This window comes from Rhinoderma darwinii, chromosome 6, assembly GCF_050947455.1.
Source record: "Rhinoderma darwinii isolate aRhiDar2 chromosome 6, aRhiDar2.hap1, whole genome shotgun sequence".
Classification (NCBI taxonomy): Eukaryota; Metazoa; Chordata; class Amphibia; order Anura; family Rhinodermatidae; genus Rhinoderma; species Rhinoderma darwinii.
Genome location: NC_134692.1, coordinates 70,508,617 through 70,536,321, shown reverse-complemented (window position 1 = coordinate 70,536,321; position 27,705 = coordinate 70,508,617). Strand labels below are relative to the sequence as shown.

Sequence of the window (27,705 nt, the reverse complement as noted above, 5' to 3'; positions counted from 1 at the left end):
CAGATTACTAAACAGGCGTAAGCAAAGTGACCAGAGAGGGGGGTACAAAAATCTAGCACACACCTGTGTGCACCTCTAGTACCAACGTGTCGCTCCCCCTTCTTATTTATTATGGTATGATGTCCTGGTCACATATGCCAGTAGAATCGCGTCCCTACGCATTTCTGCACCCCCAGTTTACGGACTGCATCATCAGGGATCACATTGTTATAGTTAAACACCTAACAGCCGGTGAGCACCTATTGCGTGCTCTGCATTCACCTGGCTCATGCACGACACTAGTCAGCTGGTTGCACACGAGCTGGACGAACGCCGGACATAAGTAAATAATGTCCCTCCCACCTAGCAGTGATGCGGCGTCCGGCCAGCCAATCCCCGCATGCGATTTTAAAAAATAAAAACGTTACTGTAATCTACATTGCAGCGCCTATCTGCTGCAATAGCAGATAGGGGTTGCAAAATCTGGTGACAGAGCCTCTTTAAAGTCTAAAAAAACAGGCTTCAAAGTAGAAGGAGAACATCGTGGATTTTGGGGCTTCCTTTTTTTTTAGGATGTTTTCCAGTCATAATTAACAAAAAGGCCACATTTTGTAAACTACACCACTCAAGGAATTCATCTAGGGGTGTAGTGAGTATTTTGTCTCTACAGGTGTTTCATAGAATTTATTAGAATTGGACCTTAAAAATAAAAAAAATATTATTTTCAAAGAATTTGTAGCTTTCGCTCATTTTTATTTTCACAAGGAATATCGAAGAAAAAGCACCCCAATTTTGTGTCGAGTATGGCAATACCCCATATGTGGTTGTAAACTGAAGTTTGGACACACGGCAGGGCTCAACATGGAAGAAGCGCTATTTGGGTTTTGGAGCACAGATTTTGCTGAAATTGTTTTTCAGCGCAATGTTGCATTTGCATTACCAGTACAGTGGGAAGCCCCTAGTGACAACATTTTGGAAACTGTTCCCCTCAAGGAATACATCTAGTGGTGTAGTGATCTTTTTGACCCCACAGGTGTTTTGGGGATTTTATTAAAATTGGGGTGTGAATTTTTTTTAAAAATAATATGTAGTATCAGTTCAAAAAGTTTTATTTTCCCCAAAAATATAGGTGTAAAACAACCCTTCAATGTATTTAGCAATTTCTCATGATTATGGAAATATAAGGTAAGGAGCGCAATTTGTTTTTTGGAATGCAGATTTTGCTGGAATGGTTTTCAGGTGCAGTTTTTCATTTGCAGAGCCCCTCAGTACCAATAGAGTGGACACCTCATATCAGTGACCCCATTTTGGAAACTACACCCCTCGAGGAATTCATCTAGAAGTGTAGTGAGCATCTTGACCCCACAGATGTTTTGCAGACATTTGTGCGCAATGGATGTTGCAGAGTAAAATTTCAATTTTTCCACAGATATACCATATCAGTGCCACATATGTTGTGCTCAGCTTGTGTCACTGAAGAAGAATGTAGAATGTGCGGGCATATGTATGCTTTGCAGAGTTTATAAGGGAATAATAATGTGTTATGATAATGGGGAAAATAACAAAATAATAATCCATGGATGTGTGGTACGCTTTGAAGCAATCTTTTATGCACAGGCCAGGTTTTCAGGACAGGTGTCACACTGATAAATGGTCTCCTTTCTTATCCTCCTTTTGGAACACACGTTGAAAGTTTTTTGGGTCCTTTCCTTCTTTGCAGTTTTTGAAACTTCTATGGGAAATTGTTGCCCTGGTTCAACACAGGGGATCGTGCTTCGAGCGGAGACTATGACGTTTTGGTGTTGCCAATGCTCTCGTCCGGATTTAGTTTCTGGGGAAGTGCCTGACGTCACTATCAATATACAGACAGTGACGTCAGGGGCTCATCCAGAATCGGAATCCCCCGGCTGGGTGTAACCGACGCTCTTCCTGGGGATTCCGGTCCTAGAGGGAGCCCCTGTCTAGGAGCGAAATCCCCCAAGACTGTTGCTGCCACTCTGGCCAGAGATTCCGCTCCTAGGGGCTCCCCTGACATCCCTGTCCATATATGGACAGTGACGTCAGGGGCTCCTCCAAAAACGAAATCCCGGGCCAGAGCGTCGCCGACGCTATGTACGAGGATTTAGCTCCCGGAGCAGCCCCTCACGTCACTATCCATATATGGAAAGTGACATGATGGGCTCCTCCAAGAGAGGAATCCCCAACCAGAGCGTCGGTAACGCTCTGGGTAGGGATTCCAATTCTACAGGGAGCCCCAATGGTGCTATCTACAGGGAGGGGGTGTAGCGCTATCTACATGGAGGAACAGCGTGTGTGGCGCTATCTAAAGAGGGGTTGTGTGTGGCACTATCTACAGGGGGCATGTGTGCTACTATCTACAGGGAGGGGCATGTGTGTGCCACAAACTACAGGGGGTGCGTGTGTGGCACTATCTACAGGGGGGCGCATGTGTGGCACTATCTACAGGGGGCACGTGTGTGGCACTATCTACAGGGGGCACGTGTGTGACACTATCTACAGGGGGCATGTGTGTGGCACTATCTACAGGGGGCGCATGTGTGGCACTATCTACAGGGGGGTGGCACTAGCTAATGGGGGCACTGTGGCACTATCTAATAGTGGCACTATCTAATGGGGGCACTGTGGCACTATCTAATGGGGGCACTGTGGCACTATCTAATGGGGGCACTGTGGCACTATCTACAGAGGGCACTGTGGCACTATCTACAGAGGGCACTGTGGCACTATCTACAGAGGGCACTGTGGCACTATCTACAGAGGGCACTGTGGCACTATCTACAGAGGGCACTGTGGCATTATCTACAGAGGGCACTGTGGCATTATCTACAGAGGGCACTGCATATATGGTGGCCAAACAGGGGGCCTAACTTCTATATGGGGACATAAATGGGACCTAGCTTTTTTTTTTTTTTTACCATGGACCATGTCTAACTGTCAAATCGGGGTTTAGTACAAAAATCTGGACTCCAGTATTACCTAATCTTTGGCTTCTTCATTAGCGCTGTATGCAGCAGAAGGCCCTAAAACATCAACTCTTCTGTTTTAGGACGTGGGTTTTATGTAAGAAACTGCTGGCAAAATAAATATGTTTGGCCCATAATTTGCACAATTGAGTTCTGAGAGACATATCGTATACATTTTTCCATCAACATTTCCGTATGAGGGCTTTCTTTTGTGGATGTGTTGTATTTTTAAATGGCATAATTTTTCCACTTCAATATTAGCCTCTGTAAAGTTTTGAGATAGGATAGAAACCAAAGTTTTGAGATAGTAGCCAGACAGAGGGATAGGAAGCACACGGAAATAGTAGAGCACACGGATGCCCCGAAGGACTGCTTTATGTGCTTCGCAAAGAGAAATAGAAGAGGAAGCAGATGTGGCAATGAAAGTAAAAAATTCAGAATACGACTTTTCTAGGTAGGATACCACTTCGTCATGACTCAATAAAAAATAATTGAGAAGCGAGTTGGGGAAGGGGGGACGTTGAATAAATTAGATAAAAGTGAATGGTCACAGGGCTGTAACGTCCGTGGTCACTGACCACGAACTCCTTCCATCCAGTCGACTCCCTTCTCTCCAGAGATGTCTGCACATACGGCCGTCCTGTTCCACAGTGACCACCAGGGTGCGCTCACGAGCTCAGTCCAGACTTAAAGGGAATGTGTTGCCAGAAAAACATGTTTGTTTTTTTTAAATTAAACATTTAGTGTGTGGGTGATTAAACATTGTTCAAATTTTTTTTATTTTTTTCACGAGTCAGGAAATATTATAAATTAATTCTAATTTATAATACTACCCATTTTTGGTCACTAGATGGAGCTATCCCCAAAATTGCAGCTTTGCAAAATTGGGTAAAAAGCCCTCGCTCTAGTGAGCTCTCAGCATCCCCCCCTCCTTTATCCTGGCTAGTGCCGGGATAAACGAGGGGTTTGAACGGTGTAACCTCCTACACTGTGTGTCGACATTTTTTGAGCTAACACACAGTGTAGTAGGTTTACATACAGTAGTAAACACACACAAACACGAACATACATTGAAATCTCTTACCTGCTCCTGCCGCCGCGGCTCCCTCCGGCCCGTCCGCTCCGTTTGCTGCCGCTGGTCCAAGTGCACAAATCCGGAAGCCGCGACCGGAAGTAGTAATATTACTGTCCGGCCGCGACTTCCGGTCCACAGGATAATGGCGCCGGACGGCGCCAATTTCGAATTGGACTGTGTGGGAGCGGCGCATGTGCAGTTCCCACACAGACGCCGTACACTGAAGTCAATGGGACGGGAGCAGTTCGCAGTCCCTATGGGACTGTGGCTGCCGTATTCCATGTCTGTATGTGTCGTTAATCGACACACACAGAAATGGAACAAAAAATGGCAGCACCCATAGGGAAGAAAAAGTGTAAAAATAAGAAAAAGTAAAACACAAACACACAAATGAATATAAACGTTTTTAATAAAGAACTAACATCTTTAACATATAAAAAAATAATTTGTGATGACACTGTTCCTTTAAGAAGCCAAAGCTCGCAGAGCACCCTGGGCTATAAAAAGGTTTGAGCGCCATCCTCCCAGGCCTGCGCGGTGTTTTTTGGTGACACTGTTCCTTTAAGCTAGTTGGGCGGTTAGTGACTAGGGGAGGGAGGAGCTGTCCAGCTTCGGATCTAATGTACAATTAGAATCGCTGCATACAAAGATCACTTAATATGGGTGTGCCTTAGCTGTGTCAGACAAATGAAGAAGGAAAGTATTCTGATTGGGTTTGGGGGTGTAAAAATATAAACAATTGTAACGGAGTCATCCATAATAAAGCCTGTAACAAGGATATATCTGCCATCGGGATCAGTAACAGAGTGGTAGAGTGAGCATAAAATGAGCATATTATGAGTCCAGTTTCTAGCTGGATTTATAATTAGCTTATTTTAATGTCCAGTGGAAAAACTTTCAAAAAGGATTATACAGTCATTCTGAAATACATTTTCAAAGTAATTAGAACAGCTTCATCAGGTCTAAGAGAGCTATTTAATAATGTATGCCGTTTGTATTGTGAAATCTGGTGACAGATCCACTTTATATAAACAGTAAACCAAGAGTATACTCTTTCCCTTACTGTTTCCTATGTCTAATATTAGATTAGCTGTAGGAAAGTGGAGTATAATGCATGTGAAAGGATTTAGAAGGGTTGCCCAAGTGTTTAACCCCTTCAGGACACAGCCTGTTATGGCCTGGTAGACGCAGCCGATTTTTCAAATCTGACATTTGTCACTTTATGTGGTAATAACTTTGGAATGCTTTTACCTATGCAAGCGATTCTGAGATTGTTTTCTCGTGACGTATTGGACTTTGTGTTAGTGATAAAATTTGGTCGATAAATTCAGTATTTATTTGTGAAAAACACCAAAATCTAGAGAAAATAAGCAAAAATTAGCATTTTTCTAAATTTAAATGTATCCCCTTATAGATAGTAATAACACACAAAATAGTTACTAGTTAACATTTCCCATATGTCTTTAGCTTGGCATCGTTTTTTGAACATCTTTTTAATTTTCTAGGATGTTACAAGGCTTAGAACTTTAGCAGCAATTTCTCACATTTTCAAGAAAATTTACAAAACCTATTTTTTTATGAACCTGTACAGTTCTGAAGTGGCTTTGAGGGCCTTATATATTAGAAACCCCCACAGATGACCCCTTTTTAAAAACGTCACCCCGTCGAAGTACTCAAAACAGCAGTCAGAAAGTTTCTTAACTCTTTAGGTGTTTCAGAGTAATAAAAGCAAAGTAGGTTAAATGTATAAATTTAATTTTTTTGCCGAAATTCATTTGTAATAAAAAATATATTTTACGTACCATGTCAGGAGTGAATAGGTCTTGTGGTGCCAAAACTGTGGAAACCACCCAAAAGTGACCCCATTTTGCAAACTACACCCATCAAGGAATTCATCTAGGCGTATAGTTAGTATTTTTACCCCACACGTTTTTTGCTAAATTAATTAGAATTAGTCTGTGAAAATGAAAATCTACTTTTTTTTCTGAAAAAAACATAGAAGATTTTCAAGGAATAAAGGAGAAAAAACACCCCAACATTTGTGAAGCCATTTCTCGCGATTATGGAATACCCCATATGCGGCAATAAGCTGTTTGGACACACAGCAGGGCTCAGAAGAGAAAGAGCGCCATTTGGATTTTGGAGCGCAGATTTTGATGGAATGGTTTTTGGTGCTCTACCACCGCTCCTTGTAGCACACTACAAAACCCACGGCTTGCTTTGCGTCAATTAAAAAATTTATTAATTATAATTCCCACTGCCCCCCAGGATGATCCCAATTTCGCCTGACTTTACAAAATTAGACCCCTTATTTCTATTTTGGCCAAAAAATGTTCCACCTCATAGGCCCCTAGACAACAAATTGCCATTGACAAGTCCCTGGTGCATTTCAAGCAGGGGGGGGGGGGTGAAATTTAGGCAGTATTTGCTCAACAAGCGTGCCAGGTAGGGCATAAAAATGTATACGTTGTGTGAGTCCGAGTGGGGCTACACACACAATTTTTACATTTATGACGGGAGGGACAGTGAAATTGAGCCCACAAACTGTCCCTCAGCCCGACCAAAACAGGGAGGATTGGTGTGGCACCTTCTGCACCCATAGTTTCATCAGGGGTACCACCTGTACCTTGACAACTGGTCAAGGGAGCAAAAAACTGTGGCGTTTGGGACGATCCGCAAAAATCAAAAGCACCTCCCAAAGACCCTTCTGAGTCAAACCCTGCAGATTGGAGAGAACATGTCACTCCATAGTGAAGAAGTACTTTTTTTTTTTTTAAATACAGGGACAAAAAGGATGTATTGCACTGGTCATGCAGGGACATAACTGGAATACCAAGAGAAGGTAATCAAATCCCTTTGGTAATGTGGAAGAAGTAGAAGAAAGTTCTACCTTTGCAAGTGATGTCCCCAGGATAGTTCCAGGGCAGCACTTTCCTGGTGAAGTGCCGTCCAGAGAGAAAAAACGCCGTCCCCAGAAAAAATTGTCGTGTCTGTGCCAGAAGAGGCATAAAAAACGACACCACACACCAGCGCGACACCTGTCCCTCCCACTCCGGACTGTATATAAAGTACTTCCGCATATACCACACCTCTTTGGAGTACTAAATTTTATTTTCATCTCTCCCGTTCATTTACAATTACTGTTCCTTTCATTTATCATTACCATTTCACCATTTAGAAATTTGACTCTGAACATCCCCCATAACAAAGCTAAAAATTCTCATTATACCTCTAGATTAGTACCTAGGATTTGTAATATGGTGTAGTGGCTGCACAATTTTGTATGCCTATGCAAACATAACATGTGCCCAAAAATCATCCAAGTAAAATAAGGCCTCAAAATTCTTGTGGTGTTCCAATACTTTCTGGCCCTGCCATATGCACAGCAGCAGCAGATTAGGGCCAATTTGGGGTTATTTCTAAACACAGAAGAAATGGCCTAATAAATATTGAGGTGCTTTTCTTCACTTGCATGCTCTGTGTCTGAAAATCTGTCCTTTAAATGAGGAATTTGTGAAAAAATTAAAAATGTAATTTTTCACGCCAGATTTCTGCAAAATAAATATGAGGTAAAAAAAAAAATCACACCCATAGGTAAATTCTGTCAGGGGTGTAGTTTTCGAGATGGGAACATTACTGGGGTTTTTTTTTCCACCATTGTGGGGGCTCAGAGTCTCTTTCAAAATCAAATGGGCCTGTTGAACCAATCATGCAAAACTTGGGCACTGAAAATCTAAGGCTGCTCTTTCACTTCCAGGCACTGCCATGTGTCCACACAACATATTTGGTCCACTTTGGGGGGTATTTGTGAACTCAGAACAAATAGCCCAATAAATGTTGAGGTGCTTTTCTTTACCCCTGTGTCTGAAAAATCTGTCCCATAAATGAGGCATTTGTGAACAAATTTAAAATGTTATTTTTCACACCAGGTTTCCATAGGGCTCTGCAAAGAATCTATGGGGTTAAAAAAGTGATCACACACCTAGATAAATTTTTTAACCCCTTAACGACATGTCATGTACTGGTACGCGGCTGTTGTTAAGTGGAAGTATGGAGCGGGCCCACTGGCTGAGCTCGCTTCATACACAGCGGGTGACGGCTGTGTCACACAGCCAAAACCTCACTGCAACAGGCGGAATCAAAGATCACTTTGATTTCGCCCGTTTAACACCTTAAATGCCACGGTCAATCGCAACCGCGGCATTTAAATTGTTAAAATCAGTGGGCACCCCCTCAAACACGCCATCGCGCCCCCCCTCCACCGCCACGGCACGATCGGCCATTTACAGTGGTTGTTGTGACAGCCTGGGGGCCTAATAGAGGCCCGCAGGTCTGCCATCCTTGTACTCCCCTACGGCAGGGCTTCAAAGGAGACTGTCAGAATAACGATATACTGCAAGACATTAGTATTGCAGTATATCATGCATCGCTGCTTCAAGTCCCCTAGGGGGGACGGGGGGACTAATAAAAAGTAAAAAACAGTTCAATAAAGATTTTTAAAATGTTTCAAAAATAAATAAAAAACCCCCCTATTCCCATTTTTTCCCTAAAGCAATGTTAAAAAAAATAAAAGTTAACATAACAGCTATCGCCGCGTCCGTAGAAGTCCGAAATACCAAATTATAGCGTTGTTTAACCAGCTCGGTGAACGAAGTAAAAAATAAATAAATATACATATATATATATATTTATATATATATATATAAAACATGCAAATTGCTGTTTTTTGGTCACCTCAGCTCTCCAGAAAAAAGCAATAAAAAGTATCGGTGAAAACGACTGCTCGCCCCGCAAAATTTAAGCCCTCGCACCTCTAAATTGATGGAAAAATAAGTTATGGCTCTTAAAATATGGCGACATAAAACTTTTTTTAAAAGTCGTAAAACATAAAACAAAACATATATATTTGGTATTGCCGTAATTGTATCAACCTGTAGAATAAGGTGAATATGTTGTTTTAACCGCCTAATAGACGCCATAAAAACAAAACCCCCAAAAAATGGTGTAATCGCTTTTTTTTGCCCATTTCACCCCACAAATATTTTTTTTTTCAGATTTCCAGTACATTATGCGGTACAATAAATGGTGCCATGAAAAATGTTTTGAGGTACATATAATTTTTTGATTAACTTTTATTAACTTTTTTGGGGGGGGAAATAGAATAGCGGAATTTCAGTTTTTTTTTTCTATGTGTTTTAAATTCACGCCGTTCACTATGCGGCGTAAATATCACGTTACCTTTATTCTACGGGGCGTTAGGATTACGACGATACCACATATGTATAGGTTTTTATGTTATACGTCTTTTGCACAATAAAAAAACGTTGGAACTAAAAAAATATTGTTTTTGCATCGTTGCTTTCCAAGAGCCATAATTTTTTTCTTTTTCCGTCAAATGTAGTGAAATGAGGGCTTGTTTTTTGCAGGACGAGACTTAGTTTTGATTAGTACTGTTATGACTTTTTGGGGGGGCAATGGAAAAAAAAATCGCAATTTTGCCATTGTTTTTTGCGTTTTTTTTTACGGTGTTCGTCTTGCGGTTTAAATTACATATTAACTTTAATGTTTGGGTGATTACGGTTGCAGAGATACTATATACTGTATGTATACTTTTATTTATTTATTACACTTTTACTAAATAAAACCACTTTTTATGGAAAAAATTGTCTTATTTTTTTACTGTCATTTTTATTAATAATTTTTATTTCACATTACTTACTTCTTTTTTTAGTCCCACTAGGGAACTTTACTATGCGATATTTAGAACACTGCTATAATGCTTTGGTATACTTAGTATACCAAAGCATTATTGCCTGTCAGTGCCTCTGGCACGTACTAATAGGCATATGCCCAGGGCAGACCTGGGGGCTTTTATCAGGACCCCGGCTGCCATGGCACCACATCGGTGGCCCGCGATTTCATTTGCGGGCTGCCTCCCTCTGTAAACAAGTTAAATGCCGCGGTCACTATTGACCTCAGCATTTTAACGGCTTAAACGGCCGCCATCAAAGTAAAATTAGATCGCGGCCATTGGAGCAGGAGCCCTGCTGTCATTAGACATTAGGACTTAGACTGGGCCGCCGTGAAAAGGCGACGGCCTAGCCTAAGGCCCCTTAGTGACCGCCGTGAAAAGGCGTATTGGTGGTCACTAAGGGGTTAATAACATTTATACAATATACTGCACACATATGTTCCATGTTGGAGTTAAAAGTAGAAAAAACTTTTTTTTTTTAAATGTTCGCCCTTCTCTGCGGTTTTCAATATATAAATGTTAGGGCCTGTTCACATCACCGTTCGCTTTCCGTTCCGGGGTTCCGTCGGAGGTTTCCGTCGGGTGAACCCCGCAACGGAAAGTGAAACCGCAGCTTCCGTTTCAGTCACCATTGATATCAATGGTAACGGAAACATCGCTAATGGTTTCCGTTCGTCACCATTCCGGCAGGTTTCCGTTTTAACGACGGAATCAATAGCGGAGTCGACTGCGCTATTGATTCCGTCGGAATCCACAGAAAAATTCAGGGAAAAATTCAACATTGATTCCAAAAGTAATATGTGTCAATTCTAGAAAGGCGATAACTGGGAGAAAATAAGATCAGCAGAATGGACACCAGAAGATCAGTCAGTGCCATTTGAAAACAAACATATTGGGGGAGATTTAATAACTGTCTTTTAAACGCGTCTTAAATAGAAGAGCATTGAAGTAAAATGCACCAAATATATTAAAAGGCGCATGTGGTTTAATAAATTTGGTGCCCTCTATTTCTAGAGTAAATTATATAAAATCTGTGTGTACTGCCCATTTTTCTCAACACTTTTGAAAAGTGAGTGAAAACTCGCACATTTTTGCGCAAATATATGCAACAAAATGTTATACTTTGGAAATATAATTTTAAAAAAAGGGGGAATTATTTTAAGTATTTATGCCGGTTTTTACAAACGTCCTTTCCTGAACAGAGCGCAAATAAAATACGATAAATAATGGAGTTTGTGTCCATTTAAAACTCTTATTTTTGGGTGTAAAGGTTACATTTCTCACCTTGAGCTGTTGTTGTGCAAAAGTTGAACCATCTTTCTTCAAGTTTTCAAAGATTTCTTCAACACTGTTTGCTGAAAACAGACTGTGGATAACAAAAATAAATGAATGAGTGTAATGAAAGCTGGGGCCTGGGGTTCAACACCTGTTATTATTGAGAATGTTTTTTCTCTCTCAGGCCCCATGCACACGACAGTGCCCGCAATCACGGCCCGCGATTGCGGGCATGGCCGGCCGCTGACTGACAGCCGCATTTTCGGGCCGTGCTCCCATACAAAGTATGGGAGCACAGCCCGCAAAATGCGAAAGAACGGACATGTTCCATAATTCCCGGAACATTTCCACGGCACTGACACCCTTCCATAGTGCTACGGAAAGGTGTCAGTGTTCAATGAAAGTGAATGGCTCCGTTTTTGCGGACCGCAAAAACGGAGGTTTTTTTGCTGTCGTGTGCATGGGGCCTTACACCCCTATATGAGCATCACCAGGGCACTGTAGATGAGAATGTGAAAGCGATGGAAGGTAATGTATTTACATTAATGTTTGAGGTGACTGTTAGGCTATGTTCACACGGGGTATTTTGCAGAGTTTTTTGACGCGGAAACCGCGTCGCAAAACTCGGCAAAAACGGCCCGAGAACGCCTCCCATTGATTTCAATGGGAGGCGTCGGCGTCTTTTTCCCGCGAGCAGTAAAACTGCCTCGCGGGAAAAAGAAGCGACATGCCCTATCTTCGGGCGCTTCCGCCTCTGACCTCCCATTGACTTCAATGGGAGGCAGGAGAAAGCATATTTCTCGCTGTTTTATGCCCGCGGCGCTCAATGGCCGCGGGCGAAAAACGGCGCGATAATTGCCGCGAAAATCGGCGTGCAGGGAGAGGAATATCTGCCTCAAAGTTCCAAACGGAATTTTGAGGCAGATATTCCTCCCCCAAAATACTCCGTGTGAACATAGCCTAAGGCAAAGATTCAGCAGGACTAGTGAAGCTGAGGACATTAGCTACACAGCGCACTCCCTTTTTAGAGAATTGGTGTCCTTTCCTTCAAAACTTTATGTCCTGTGCCTGCTGAAAGGCACAGATGTAGCCATCTTTATCTTGACTTTTAACGCTTTAAATACACAGAGGCAAGATCCTTTATTTTGACTTTTTTAATGACTTTTCAATGGCTTTTGTTGTGTGATATCACGCTGCCGCAATCTATGAGAATCAAGATAAAGATGGCTACATCCGTACCTGCCGAAGATGTTAAACAACACCGAACAATATCTTTCATAGCTGTAAGGGCTAAATAGCAGACCTATAAAACTTGGAAAAAATGACAAGACACTTCAGGGCTTAAAAAAAAAAGGGTGGGGGGGAATAATGTAAAGTTAAACTAAAGCACAAATGTGATACATCCTCCTTAAAGAGGCTCTGTCACCAGATTTTGCAACCACTATCTGCAATTGCAGCAGATCGGCGCTGCAATGTAGATTACAGTAACGTTTTTATTTTTAAAAAACGAGCATTTTTGGCCAAGTTATGACCATTTTTGTATTTATGCAAATGAGGCTTGCAAAAGTCCAAGTGGGCGTGTTTAAAGTAAAAGTCCAACTGGGCGTGTATTATGTGCGTACATCGGGGCGTTTTTACTACTTTTACTATCTGGGCGTTCTGACAAGAAGTATCATCCACTTCTCTTCAGAACGCCCAGCTTCTGGCAGTGCAGACAGCGTGTTCTCGAGAGATCACGCTGTGTCGTCACTCACAGGTCCTGCATCGTGTCGGACGAGCGAGGACACATCGGCACCAGAGGCTACAGTTGATTCTGCAGCAGCATCGGCGTTTGCAGGTAAGTCGATGTAGCTACTTACCTGCAAACGCTGATGCTGCTGCAGAATCAACTGTAGCCTCTGGTGCCGATGTGGCCGACACGATGCAGGACCTGGGGCAGGAAGTGAGTGACGTCACAGCGTGATCTCTCGAGAACACGCTGTGTGTCTGCACTGCCAGAAGCTGGGCGTTCTGAAGAGAAGTGGATGATACTTCTCGTCAGAACGCCCAGCTAGTAAAAGTAGTAAAAACGCCCCGATGTACACACATAATACACGCCCAGTTGGACTTTTACTTTAAACACGCCCACTTGGACTTTTGCAAGCCTCATTTGCATAAATACAAAAATGGTCATAACTTGGCCAAAAATGCTATTTTTTTTTTTTTTTTAATTTGTTTTTATTCATTTTCCGTATAAACAACACAATAACAACATAAAGTCATCTCAGGCGACTTAGTGCACTTGAAAAGCATATACTGACTTGCAAGTCAGGTAGATAAGTAAATACATTCTCTGTGCCTTTATACAGAACGAGAGTTTATACATGTCATTACCACGTCTCCATTGTGCTTATCTCGTCTCAGCGAGGGAACAATCGTGCACTTTAGCCCCCTTCTCGGCCACACAACCGTGGGCCATACTGCTCCGACACATAACCAAACATAAAAACCAACATACTATCAGAAAATAAAACCTTCATTGCCCGCCGCCTCTCCTGTTTACCACGTGTCATCCCCCCCAGTCCTCCTTTTAGAAGTCTGTTGCATCCACTTCCTGTCCCTCGCTGTCTACACTCCCCCCTTCTACACCCTATCTGGAAGTCCTATTGCATAATATCCCCAGCCAGCCTCCTCCACTGATACCATGTAGTGGGTTGGAAGCAGGTATGTATTTTATCTTTTACTCGTTGGGGTAGTAGAGAAATAAAGCCCTCCCAGATCTGAAAGAAAGTCTTAACCCTTTTTTCCTTCTGGTGTGAAGCCTCCACCCAATCCATCTTCATCATGAAAGATAATTTTTCCAGGAAAACCTGAAGTTGTGGGGCCTGGGTGTGGTTCCACACTTGCAGTATTGCCTTCCTGCCTGCTGCTGCCAATAAATGTAGGATGCGAAGTTCGTGTCGGGTATGATCCTGTGTGCCTGTTTCCACATACCCCAGTATTGCCCATTGGGAGGTCAAAGCAAACTGCCCCGTCATGTTGGTCTTTGCAAAGTCTCCAACCCTCTCCCAGAATTCCCGGATACGAGGGCACGCCCATAGGCAGTGGTACAAGTTTGCCTCCGTCTCACCACATTTAAAACAGTCCGAGGTCTCATACAGTCCCATCCTGTGGCCCCTTTGGGGTGTAATATATGCTCGATGGGCCACCTTGAGCCACATTTCCACATATCTTGCTGAGGGCAAGAATTTGTGCGCAAAGATTGTGGCCTGTAGTATAACTGTAGGGGTTAAAGTCGCATCGTCCGCCTCCCATTTCGCTAGGCCTGAGTCAGGGGTACTATATTCTATGGAGGGGTGGAGAAATTTGTACAATCTAGATATTCTCGCAAGATGTGTTCCTGGCTCTAGTATCAGTGATTTAAAAGGGGAAGTCCATTCCTCAGGTGAAATGTGAACCAGCACCCCCTGCGCATAACTCTGGGCCTGTATATAGTTAAAAAAGGGGAGAGAGATGTGTGGGTATTTAATTTGTAAGTCCTGTAGGGAGAGCATTGTATGGAGCGTGGGATGCAAGAGGGCCCCCAAGGAATTAATACCATTATCGTGCCAAGAGGTAAACATACGGTGTGAGGTACCCTGCTGAAACCGCAGGTTCCTGACCAGGGTCAGTGCTGGTGAGAATTGGGTGTTTAGGTGTAGCATGTGGCGGATCTTATGCCAGGTCCTCCAAATTGTAATTATGAGTGGGTTGACCCTAGAGTCAGTAGGCAACATGTCATATGGGAGATGTAGAAGGTTTATAAGGGATATCCCCGGGGTAAAAGACTGATCCACCTGAGGGGTAGTGTAGTATGAGGTGCCTTGTGCCCAGTCCGATATCACCCTGGCCAACGCCGCCAGATTATAAGTCCTAATGTTGGGGAAGTTCAGACCGCCGTTAGACCTGTGTTGTTGTAAAACATGAAACGGGATTCTCGGCCGGCCCCCCGCCCAGATAAATTCCCTGTAGAGTTTATTTATAAGCTTTTCATCCTTCGGTCTCAAATACACAGGCAGGGATTGAAAAAGATAAAGAAGTTTAGGGAATTCCACCATTTTCAGTAAATTTGCCCTGCCCATGAATGAGAGAGAGAAGTGTTGCCAAGATTTCAATGTGGATTCTAAGGCTACAATATATTTAGAAATATTGCAGTTATAAAGGGTAGAAGGCGCTCTAGTGATCTCAACTCCCAGGTATTTTATCGAAGAAATGCACCATTTCAGGGAGAACTGAAATGCTAGTTTTTTAAAAATAAAAACGTTACTGTAATCTACATTGCTGCGCCTATCTGCTGCAATAGCAGATAGGGGTTGCAAAATCTGGTGACAGAGCCTCTTTAAGTGCATAGAGCATCTATTTTTAATTAGAGATAGAAAATCATCTGTGACTCGTATTTTCCTCCATTTCCCTAAGGACAGTGACAGATAAAACAGTTCAGCAGTATAAGGGTTCGACCGAGAGGAATATGGAAATCAACTAGAAACACACCTTCATTTATAGGTTTTAAGTGAAATACAGTTTGGTTAATTTATAACAACTGTGTACATAAAATAAAAATAATATGAGCAAAGGGCATCGCAGCACGGCAGATGTAATAAAAAACCCATCAATACAGTAGAGGATACAACAAATGAGACCTAAGTCTAGGTTGTCTTTTTAGTAATAAAATCAAATAACAATAATTGTTTAACCCTTTCAGGACACAGCCTGTTTTGGCCTTAAAGATGAAGCCGATCTTTTCAAATCTGACGTGTCACTTTATGTGGTAATAACCTTAGAATGCTTTTACCTATCCAAACGATTCTGAGACTGTTTTCTCGTGACAAATTGTTCTTTATGTCAGGGGTAAAATTTGTCGATAAATTCATTTCTTATTTGTGAAAAACACCAACATTTTGATAAAAATGTACAAAATTTGAATTTTTCTAAATTTTAATGTATCTGCTTGTAAGACAGATAGTAATGCCACAAAAAATAGTTGCTAGTTAACATTTCCCATATGTCTACTTTATGTTGGCATGGTTTTTTGAACGTGCTTTTATTTTTCAAGGACGTTACAAGGCTTAGAACTTTAGCAGCAAATTCTCACATTTTCAAGAAAATGTCAAAAGCCTATTTTTATAGGGTCCAGTTCAGTTGTGAAGTGGCTTTGAGGTGCCTATATTTTGGGAAACCCCATAATTCACCCCATTTTAAAAACGGCACCCCTTAAAGTGCTCAAAACAGCATTTAGAATGTTTCTTAACCCTATAGGCGTTCCAGAGGAATTGAAGCAAAGTGAAGGTGAAATTTACAAATTTCATTTTTTTTTTGCAGAAATTCAATTTTAATCCATTTTTTCTGTAACACAGAAGGTTTTACCAGAGAAACGCAACTCAATATTTATTGTCCAAATTCTGCAGTTTTTAGAAATAGCCCATGTGGCCCTAGTGTGCTACTGGACTGAAACACAGGCCTCAGGAGCAAAAGAGCACCAAGTGGATTTTGGGGCCCTCTGTTTATCAGATTATATTTTAGGCATCGTGTCAGGTTAGAAGAGGTCTTTTGGTGTCAAAACAAAGTAAACACCTCAAAAAAGACCCCATTTTAGAAACTACACCCCTCAAAAAATTAATCTAGGGGTGAAGTGAGCATTTTGACCCCACAGGTGTTCAATAGATTTTATTAGAACTGGGCAGTGAAAATGAAAAAAAATTTTTTTTTCCCACTAAGACGTAGCTTCAGCTCAAAATTTTTCATTTTCTCATCGAATAAAGGAGAAAAGGCACCCCAACATTTGTAAAACATCTTCTCCAGAATAGGGAAATACCCCATATGTGGTCATAAACTGCTGTTTGGGTACACGGCAGAAATGGCCAGTGAAAATTAAAAATTAAATTTTTTCCAATAAGACGTAGCTGTAGTTCAACATTTTTCATTTTCTCAACAAATAAAAGAGAAAAAGCACCACAACGTGTGTAAAGCAACTTCTTCAGAGTAGGGAAATACCCCATATGTGGTCAAAAACTGCTGTTTGGGTACATGGCAGGCCCAGAAGGGAAAGAGCACCATTTGGAGCGCAGATTTTGCAGGATTTATTACTGGGCGCTGAGGTACAAGTACAGTAAAAACCCCTGAAAGGTGACTCCATTTAGTAAACTACACCCATTGAGGAATTACTCTAAGGGTGTAGTGAGCATTTTAACCGCACAGGGTTTTTCTGAATTTATTAGAATTGGGAAGTGAAAATAAAAACAAATACTGTTTTTTTCCAATAAGATGTAGTTCTAGCTCAAAATTTTGCATTTTCACAAGGACTATAGGAGAAAAGCACCTCAAAGTTTGTAAAGCATTTTCTTCCGAGTACGGCAAGAACTGCTGTTTGGACACACGGAAGGACTCAGAAGGGAAGGAGCGCCATTTGTTTTTTTGAGCGCATTTTATGCTGAATTGGTTTCTGGGCGCCGTGTCACATGTGCAAAGATTCCTGAGGTACAAGTACAGTAGAAATTCCCCAGATGTGACCCCATTTTTGAGACTTTACCCCTCAAGGAATTAAATTAAGGTTGTAGTGAATATTTTCATCCTACAGACGCTCTATAAATTTTATTAGAATTGGGCTATGAAAATTTAAATCTAAATTTTTTGCAAAAATATGTCGTTTTAGCGCAACAATTGTCATTTTTACAAGGAATACAAGAGAAAGGACACCCCAAAATTTGTCACACAATTTCTCCCGAGTGAGGCAATACCCCATATGTGGTCGTAAACTGCTATTTGGACACACAGCAAGGCTGTAAAGGGAAGGAGCGCCATTTGGTTTTTTAAGTGGAGATTTTACAAGATTAGTATTCTGACACCATGTTGCATTGGGCTAAGGTACCAGTTCAGTGGAGACCCCCAAAAAATGACCCCATTTTGGAAACTACATCCCTCAAGGAATTCATCTAGAAGTGTAGTGAGTATTTTGACCCCACAAGAGTTTGGCAAAAATTAGTACACAATAGATGTTGCAGATTGAAAATTGCCAGTTTTCTACAGATATGCCATTTCAGTGCCCAATGTGTTGTGCCCAGTTTGTACCACTGGAGACACACCCCATAAACTGTTAAGCAGGTTCTCCAGAGTACAGGAATACCCCATATGTGGTCATAAACTGCTGTTTGGGCCCACTTCCATGCTCAGAAGGACTGGCAGATTTTGCGTGGTACTGGCTTTGTTTGGGGTTTTACTGGTATTTCAGCTTATAATGTGGGGGTATATGTAATCTGTGCGGAGTACATCGTGGTATATGTAAGCTGTGCGAGTACATCACGGTATATGTAAGCTGTGCGGAGTACATTAGGGTATATGTAGGCTGTGCGGAGTACATCAGGGTATATGTATGCTGGGCAGAATACTTCAGGGGATATGTAAGCGGTGCTGAGTACATCAGGATATATGTAAGCTGTGCGGAGTACATCAGGGTATATGCAAGCTGTGCGGAGTACATCAGGATATATGTAAGCTGTGCGGAGTACATCAGGGTATATATTTAACCTCTGCGGAGTACATCAGGGTATATGTAAGATGTGCGGAGTACATCATGGTATATGTAAGCGGTGTGGAGTACATCAGGATATATGTAAGCTGGGCGGTGTACATCAGGGTATATGTAAGCTGGGTGGAGTACATCAGGGTATATGTAAGCTGGGCGGAGTGCATCTGGGTATATGTAAGCTGTGCAGAGTACATCAGTGTATATGTAAGCCGAGCGGCGTGCATCAGGGTATGTGTAAGCTGGGCGGAGTACATCAGGGTATATGTAAGCTGTGCGGAGTACATCAGTGTATATGTAAGATGTGCGGAGTACATCAGGGTATATGTAAGGTGGGCGGAGTACATCAGGGTATATGTAAGGTGGGCGGAGTACATCAGGGTATATGTAAGCTGGGTGGAGTACATCAGGGCATAATAGGATGATGTGATAATGGGGTGAATGAATAAAAAAATTAATAATGCTTTGAACCAATCCTTTATGAACAGGCCGGGTTTTTTGGGTATTATTCAAAATATCTGCGCTCCAGTATTGCCTAATCTTTGACTTCTTCACTAGCCCTATAAGCAGCAAGAAGCCCTAAAGTTTCCTCATCTCCGCTGCATCTACGGGGTCCACCTGTGGGGTCTAGCAAATTATTATATGGGGTTTTTAGTTTAAAATTTGTCTGGGCCGTCATTTAGCATAACTTTGCATCATTGGGTTTTGAGAGTCATAACATGTTATTTTTCCATTGACGGAGTTGTGTGAGGGCTTGTTTTTTGTGGAATGATCTGTAATTTTTATTGGCTCCATTTTGGCGTACGTGCGATTTTTTTTATCACTATTACATTTTTTGGGAGACGAGGACACCCAAAAACAGAAATTCTAGCAGTGTTTTGTTTTTTCTTTTTTACAGTGTTCATCGTGCAGTATAAACAACATGTTAACTTCATTCTGTGGGTCGATACGATTACAGCGATACCAAATTTACATTGTTTTTTTTTTACGTTTTACTACTTTCACATAATAAAAATAGCCAATTCTAAAAAAAAAAATCATGTTTTTGTGTCGCCATTTTCTGCCAGCCATAACTTTTTTATTTTTCAGTTCATATAGATGTGGGAGGGTTTGTTTTTTGCGCAACTAATTATATTTCTTGTGGGTACAATTTTGGGTACTTGCGACTTTTTGATCACTTTTTATTGTATTTTTTTTTAAACAACAGGACCAAAAAAAGAAATTTATCAGGTTTTTTATAAAAATTTTTACGGTGTTCACAGTGCGGTAAAAATAACGTGAAATTTTTATAGTTCAGGCCGTTTCGAACGCGTCGATTCCTATTATGTATAGTTTTTTTAATTATAAAAGTATTTGATCAGTGAAACAGGGCAATTATTGTTTATATTAGAAAATTATTTATTTATTTTTCTTAAACAGTTTTTTTTACTTCTTTTCACTTTTTTTTTCCACACTTACCTGGGGACTTAAAGGCCTGATCTTCTAATCCCCTGTACAATAAACTGCACTACTTATGGAGTGCAGTGTATTGTAACTGTCATTCTTCAACTGACAGTTAAGCCTATTAGGTCCTGCCTTGGGCCAGGACCTAATAGGCTTCCGTACCTAGCCGACCAGGTTGCCGTTGCTAGGCTTCCTGGTTGCCATAGCAACCATGGGCACCCGCGATCGATCGTGGCGGTGGGGTACAGAGAGAGCCCCCTCCCTCTGTCAACCACTTAAATTTGGCAGTCGCTATTGACTGCCACATTTAAGGGGTTAAACGGCGTCGATCAGCAGTAACTGCGATCGCCGCCATTGCAGCGGGATGTCAGCTGTATATTACCACTGACACCCACTGAAGATGAAGCGAGCACAACTACTGTGTGCGCTTCATCTTCAGGATGTGTCTAGTACGTCGGTTTGCAGTAAGTTACTTGCAATACCGACGTACCAGACCCGTCATTTTGCAGGAAGGGATTAAATAAACATATGTTACCAAAACCCAGAGTTGTTCTGAATCCTACAAATAAAACTTACTCTGGAATTTGTAAGAATGCGGATTATTGGCAATATACATTTGCCAATTGTAATTTATTAATATAATTTATTTACATGGTACAATCTATGTCCACCTTTGAGAACCATTTTTGTTTTTTTAAATAAAAAATTTGTCGAAAATTCTGTACCGATTAATTTCACAATATATCTTGATGGGTTATTAGACATTTTAATGGGGTATTCTGATTTCAGAAAATAAAGCTTATTGATTGTATGATGAAAAAGTATACATTTTTCCAATTTACTTTCTGTATAATTTCCTCACAGTATTCAAAATCTGTGCTTGCTGTTATTAATTCCTTTCCGCACGATGCATAATAGTATGGCAAGGGGAGCGAGTATTGTTACGGAGCAGTTATGGTGCGGCCACAGGATGTGATCATGTGGTGCCGATAGGTCACCATGGAAGTCAGGGTCCTAACATAGGCCCCCAGGCTTGCAATGTAACACGCAGCCTATTAGGCCGTGTGTCATTGGTAAACATAATTTGCAATAGCAAAGTATTGCAGTGTATAAAAGTGATCAAAGTACCACAAGTTCCAGTTTCTAGTGGGATTAAACAAGTAAGAAAGAAAAAGTTCAATAAAGAAAAAAACAACAAATGAAACAAAAAAAACATGTTAAACTGGAAAAAAATAAACCAAAAATACATAATTAACAATGTTAACATAAATTTTCAAAAAAACTATGGTACAATTACTGTTTTTTGTTCAAAACACCCTCCCAAAAATTCTATTAAAAGTAAATCAATAATTTATATTTCGCCCCAAAATAGTGCCAAAGCAGACTACAAATTGCCCTGGAAAAAACAAGTTCAGTCAATGGGAAAAAAATAATTAAAAAAATGATGGCTCTTGGAATGTAACAACAAAAAAACCCCATAAAAGGTGTTTTTATTGTGCAAAAGTAGTAACATAATAAAAATACACATATTTAAGAGAGTTATATGATATCGCTGCAAACGTAACGACCCGTAGAACATAGTTAACGTGTCATTTATACTGCACGGTGAATGGCATCAAATTAAAGCCCCTAAAAAAATTGGCAAAATTGCTATTTTTTTTCCATCCCCCAACAAAATAATTTAAAAAGTTTTGAATGCATTATATGTACCCCAAAATGGTGCTATCAAAAAATACAACTCAGCGTGCAAAAAAACAAGCCCCAATATGACAAAGTTGCTGAAAAAATGTAAAAGTTTTGGCTCCTGAAATGGTGACGAAGGAAGAAAAAAATTGCTGCATCCCTAGTAGAGATGAGCGAACTTATGAGAAGTTCGGTTCGGCTGGTTCGCTGAATTTCACGAAAAAGTTCGATTCTGACCGAACCTGTAATTTCCGTGCGCCGAGCATGGTACTGTCCAGGGTGCTGAAAGAGTTAATGGGCTGCACTAACTCTTTCAGCAACCTTGACAGTACATGCTCGGCGCGCGGAAAATACAATTTTAATGTAATAAAAAAAAAATAATAATACGTTCATACTTACTTTCCTCCTGTCCGGCCTCCAGCGATGACGTTTCATCCATGTCGCCGCTGCAGCCAATCACAGGCTGTAGTGGCGGTCACGCACGTCAGGATGACGTCAGAAGGCCGGACTCCAGGGATGACGCTTCATCCCACGTGACCGCCTCTGCAGCCAATCACAGGCTGCAGCGGCCTCTGCAGCCAATCACAGGCTGCAGCGGCCTCTGCAGCCAATCACAGGCTGCCGCGGCCTCTGCAGCCAATCACAGGCTGCCGCGTCAGGAAAGAAGGTCGGACTGGAGGAAGAAGAGGGACTCGTCACCAAGACAACGACCGGGTACGTATGAAATGCTTATTTTATTTTTAATCAGCAGCCTCTTTTCTCTATCAGTGATTGATAGAGACAAGTGGCTGCCGATTAGTATAATATTTTTGTCATGTTTTTTCTGCCCGCCCGGGTTCGGTCAAAGCGTGTTCGGCCGAACCCGGTGAAGTTCGGATTCGTTGCGAACCGAACTTTCGCGATGTTCGGACCGAAACCGGGTTCGGCTGTCCCGGTTCACTCATCTCTACATCCTAGGCCCAAAATATGATTCTTCATTGTTTACTTCTAATGGATAAAAATATGTCCTGGCCATGTGACGGGCGAACAAGTGCAGGAGCCGAGCTATGGACAGATTTTTATCCATTGGAAGTGAACTATGAATGTTCATGTTACATGACTGCAAGCAGAGATCTGGAAAATTGTCAGAAATTGTTACAGAAAACGTATTATACAAAGTGTAACCCTTATTTGCTTGTACTGGAATACCCCTGCAATTACCATTGGATATATATAATAAACATTATATCCGTAATTGCTATGCATAAATTGCATACCTAGAGTATAAATTGTTTATTATCATCAATAAGGTTTTTATGCCACAAAATCATACATATAATATTTGTACCTGTTTATCTTGTCCAAATGTTCAGCAAGAATAAATGGCTGATCTTCGCTGGCAGTACTCTGGGAAGAGAAACAATATGCTATACTCATGGGTTTTATCCTGTAGGGTGATTTCTCACAGTATAAAGATATTTAATATTAATTTTCTAAATAAAAGACACACTAAAATAATTCTGGAATCGCCTGTAAACTGCATGTGCTAAAAAATCATTTTGCATCTATTGAAAGCACAGTTCTATTTAAAGCCTTCTATCTCCTTTCTAGTTTCCAACGCGCAGATAAACACATTTTTAAATTCATCTTCTTTTCTAACATTCTCTAGTATCCAAATAGACTGTAACCAGGTACCTCTTTGTGATAAGCATCAAGTACATCAGTGATGTCTTCTTTGGATGGACTTTTCAAAGTAACAAGATCTTTTTCTAAGGAAGGGATCTTTGAAAGAAAAGAAAATACAGTAGCATATATGGAAGTTAAATAAATCACCTGAACAATAGTTTGGTTCTGTAAAAAATATATATTTATATTTTAAAATTAATACAACATTCTTAACTTACATGTACTGTTCAGAAAGTACATTTACACACTTTGTAACGCACCAAGATACATCAAAATACGCCTATCTTCTTGGGCAGATGACTACAAGAGACTGGCACTTCACATACAGGCCTAAGGATAGTCAGGATAGCGAGCGCAGTGCTCAGGGGTGATCTTAGTTGCTCGCTCAGTTGCTTTTAAAGAATGTACGGGCAGCACTCATCCCTTTATTGGTGCTAAGCCATACTGCAGGCTGGAAATATGAGTAAGGCTTCTACAAATCTCTTATGTTTTTCATGCCTCTTGTCAGATAAATGTTATGAACTCCTGAGAGCCACAGTGGCAGGACCAGAGACTGGAAACTTTTGTTACAGGCTGCTTAGTGCTCAGTAATAGTAGTAAGCAACTTGTGACAGCCAGTGTGAAAAAGAGAGACTACTGCAGAGAATGGACAGAGATCACTGCAAGACTAGGTTTGCGTCATACAGAAAGCTGTAGCAAGGAGATTTCGGTGACAATACTGTAAGGGCTCGTTCACATCTGCGCTGGATGCCCCCTTACGGGCCCCCGTCACAGATCCAGCTGAGATTACTCGAGACAATAGTGCAGCATGCTGCACTATTGTCTCCGGTAAAACCACGGACACCATGGCGGAAAGCCGACGGACTCCATTAAAGTCAATGGGTTCTGTCGGCCACCGGTGGTGTCTGTGGTGTAACGGAACCGTTGCTGCCGTTATTTCCTTGCTCTACTCCTTCGACAGAGCAGAACAACAGAATGACACAACTCAGGTGTTAATAACATAGCCTAAAATACAGAGGAATGCAGAAATGGCATTGTCGCCCAAAGCAAAGCTCAGCCAATATAGTGGATATTACAAGAAAGAAGAAGCTACAGGAAACATTGGCCAACATTTATTTCGCAGTTTAAGCCAGGTTTTGGCCTAAACGGTGGCGCTGGAATGTTGCAAGTAGTGACCTGTGACATTTTATGGATAAAATTTGCAACTTTTCTCGTCCCACATCAGATTAGACAAGTGACGAGAAAAATTGGTGTTGTCTCCAAAGTACATAAACATACTAATTAACCCCTTAGCGCACCAGGACGCACCGGTACGTCCTGCATTGAAGTGCTTTAAGGCACAGGGACGTACCGGCGCGTCCTGGCCAATTTCTGTCACCCTGTCAAAAGACAGGGTTACAGAACTGTGCCGTCAACTGTTTATGACAGTTGATCGACACAGTAACACGGCAGGGGACCAATAATAGCAGTCCCCTGACGGCGATCGCTGTAATTGGTCAGTCTTCTGTGACTGACCAATTACAGCGCATGACAACAGTAACTGGGCTGTCAGCGTTTGATCTCTTCAGTCCGAGAGTGAAGATTGCAGAGATCAGACGTGCCAGGTAATTTACACCTGTCAGACCAGCGATAACCCCACATTAACCCCTCCACTGCCGCTGTTTACCTGCTCCCTGTTTTTAACAGGAGCTTGTGGGAGCTTCTCTTTTTTAAAAATAAAAAAAATTAATAATAGAGAGAGAGAGAGACAGGAATACAGTAGAGAGGAGAGATGAGAGAGAGAGAGAGAGAGAGGGAGAGACAGACAGAGAGAGAGAGAGAGAGAGAGAGAGAGGGAGAGACAGAGAGAGAGAGAGGGAGAGACAGACAGACAGAGAGACAGAGAGAGATAGAAATCTTACTGATAGTGAATTTAGGGCTAACATACAGGCTTAGATTATTAGGGATTAGTTAGATATAATTATATAGGTAGATAGGGATAGTTGGCTAGGAATAGTTAGGGACGTTTTATTAAAAAATATATATATATATATATAAAAAAAAGTTACAAAAAAATTGTTTCAAATTATATAGTTCACTGTTACAATACAGTTTATTGTAACAGATTAACTTTACTATAGAGAGATACACACACACTTTGCTGTATCAGTTTTGCATGTGTATATATATATATATATATATATATATATATATATAAAGGGCAGTATGGCAAAGCTATCATATACAGCGGAACAGGCATACGAAATGCTGTGCTCTGATACTGAATCAGCCAGTGACGGATCTGAATTTATTCTTTCAACTTCCAGCGATGATGAGGAAATTCCCCAGAGTCACGAAGTGGGCCGCCATCAAGTCTACCCTGATAATAGCGAACATTTCTGGGTTCCCCCGTTAATTATACCCCCCAAATGCTAGAATTTAACGCTACTTCAGGGATTCATGTAGACACAGTGGGTCTTGATGATATAAGTTTTTTCAAACTCTTTTTTTCAAATGAGTTTGTTAATTTTATTGTTATGCAAACTAACTTATATGCGGAGCAATTTATTGCCGCTAATCCGCAGTCATTTTATGCCAAGCCAAACAGGTGGCATCCTGTTAATGCAGCGGAAATGCATAAATTCTGGGGGTTGCTGTTAAATATGGGCATCACAAAAAAACCCTCTGTGAGATCACATTGGTCAACAGACGTGTTGCACCATACTCCCATGTACCGCAATACAATGTCCAGGGGAAGGTTTGACGCAATAATAACATTTCTGCACTATAATGATAACCTGCAGTGCCCACCCCCAAGTGACCCCAATTCTGACCGCCTATATAAAATCTGGCCTGTGATCACACATTTTACCAACAAATTCAGTGAAATATACACCCCTGGAAAAGAGATCGCAATTGATGAATCCCTTGTTCATTTTAAGGGCCGGCTAAAATTCAAGCAGTACCTACCCAATAAAAGAGCCAGATACGGCATCAAAATGTACAAATTATGTGAGTCTGAAACTGGCTACACATACACATTCAGGATTTATGAGGGCAAAGACACAAAGATTCAGCCCCCAGACTGCCCTCCTGTCCTAGGTACAAGTGGTAAAATTGTTTGGGATCTCTTGCACCCCCTGCTAGACCACGGCTACACACTTGTACCTAGACAATTTTTACACCAGCGTTTCACTTCTTAAATGCCTGACTGTAAAGAAAACCGTAGCCTGTGGAACAGTACGGAAAAATCAGAGAGGCCTCCCAAAGACCCTCCTAGGCCAAAGGCTACAAATTGGTGAGAGCAGGGCAATGTGCAGTGATGGGGTGCTCTTCTTAAAATATAGGGGGGGGGGCGTGGCCAGCTATGGGAGAGTGAAGTCGTGTTTACTCCAGCTCCTCACCCAGCGATCATATAAGTGGCTAACATCGACTCCCAGTAATGGGAAAAGCATCCAAAAAATCTAAGGCAGCAGCCCTTTCCTGCCCCTCTTCACCCCAGCGCGATATTGGGGTCTATTTCGGGCGCCATCAGCAGATGCAGCTGAGGGCCTCATCGCGGTCTGAAGCAGGCGACCAAGATGGTCGCTCGGAGTCTTCCTCAACACCAGCTCGGTGTCCTGGGCCTCCGGAGACCGCACCTGACGACGTCCACTTACCCTCCATGGTGCAGCTGCAGGAGGTCGATGGATCCGTGTCTCCTCACCAGGTATCGGACAAGACTGGGGCCCGGCCGACCGCGCCTGCTGCTTCCCAAGATGGCCGCCGGGACTCTGTGACTTCTGGAAACGGGCCCGCTCAGGAGAGCACGGCCCTTCTTTCACTCCTGCCAGTTGGGAGAGCTCGGGATCCGAGGGAACCGGACCCCCGACCGGGATTTGAGGTCTCTGGGGCCTCCTCTGCGGCCGCCGCCGCGCTCCTGCAGTCAGACCACGTGGTCCTGCAAGATGGCCGCCGGCGTTCTCGGGCCGACCAGCAGAAGTCAGGGAAGCATCCTGCGGCAGAGTTCTCTTCATGGCCTGCAGGCCCTGTGCCTCCTAGACAGGATGAGGGGCGGACACAGATTGACCTGGAGTCCCTGGGAATGGGAGACTCCGCGGACGACCTGACGGTGGATGGTCAGATGGAGGACCCCCCTGGGAGGCGCAGTGAGTACCAGGGCCCTGTGCCACATACCGCCAGTGCCACTGCTCAGCATGTGGGGCTGATATACCCAGATCCCCCTCTCAGGGGACCTGTGCAGGTAGGGGCCTCCCCCTCTTGGTCCCTGAGCAGTACCCCCAGCGCTTTACTGACAACCACTCAGCCCCTGTATATGGGGTCTATCCCGCAC

General features: G+C 42.1%; 1 protein-coding gene across 1 annotated transcript in view; it reads right to left on the bottom strand.

Moving 5' to 3' along the window:
* HIBCH (3-hydroxyisobutyryl-CoA hydrolase) overlaps positions 1 to 27,705 on the bottom strand; it is a 267,813-nt gene that overhangs the window by 26,646 nt on the left and 213,462 nt on the right. Inside the window, exons 9-11 of the mRNA XM_075829922.1 lie at positions 23,403 to 23,489; positions 23,056 to 23,114; positions 11,075 to 11,156 (exon numbers count right to left, since the gene is read on the bottom strand). Of these exons, the coding sequence (XP_075686037.1) occupies positions 11,075 to 11,156; positions 23,056 to 23,114; positions 23,403 to 23,489 (228 nt within the window). The remainder of the gene's footprint in view (positions 1 to 11,074; positions 11,157 to 23,055; positions 23,115 to 23,402; positions 23,490 to 27,705) is intronic.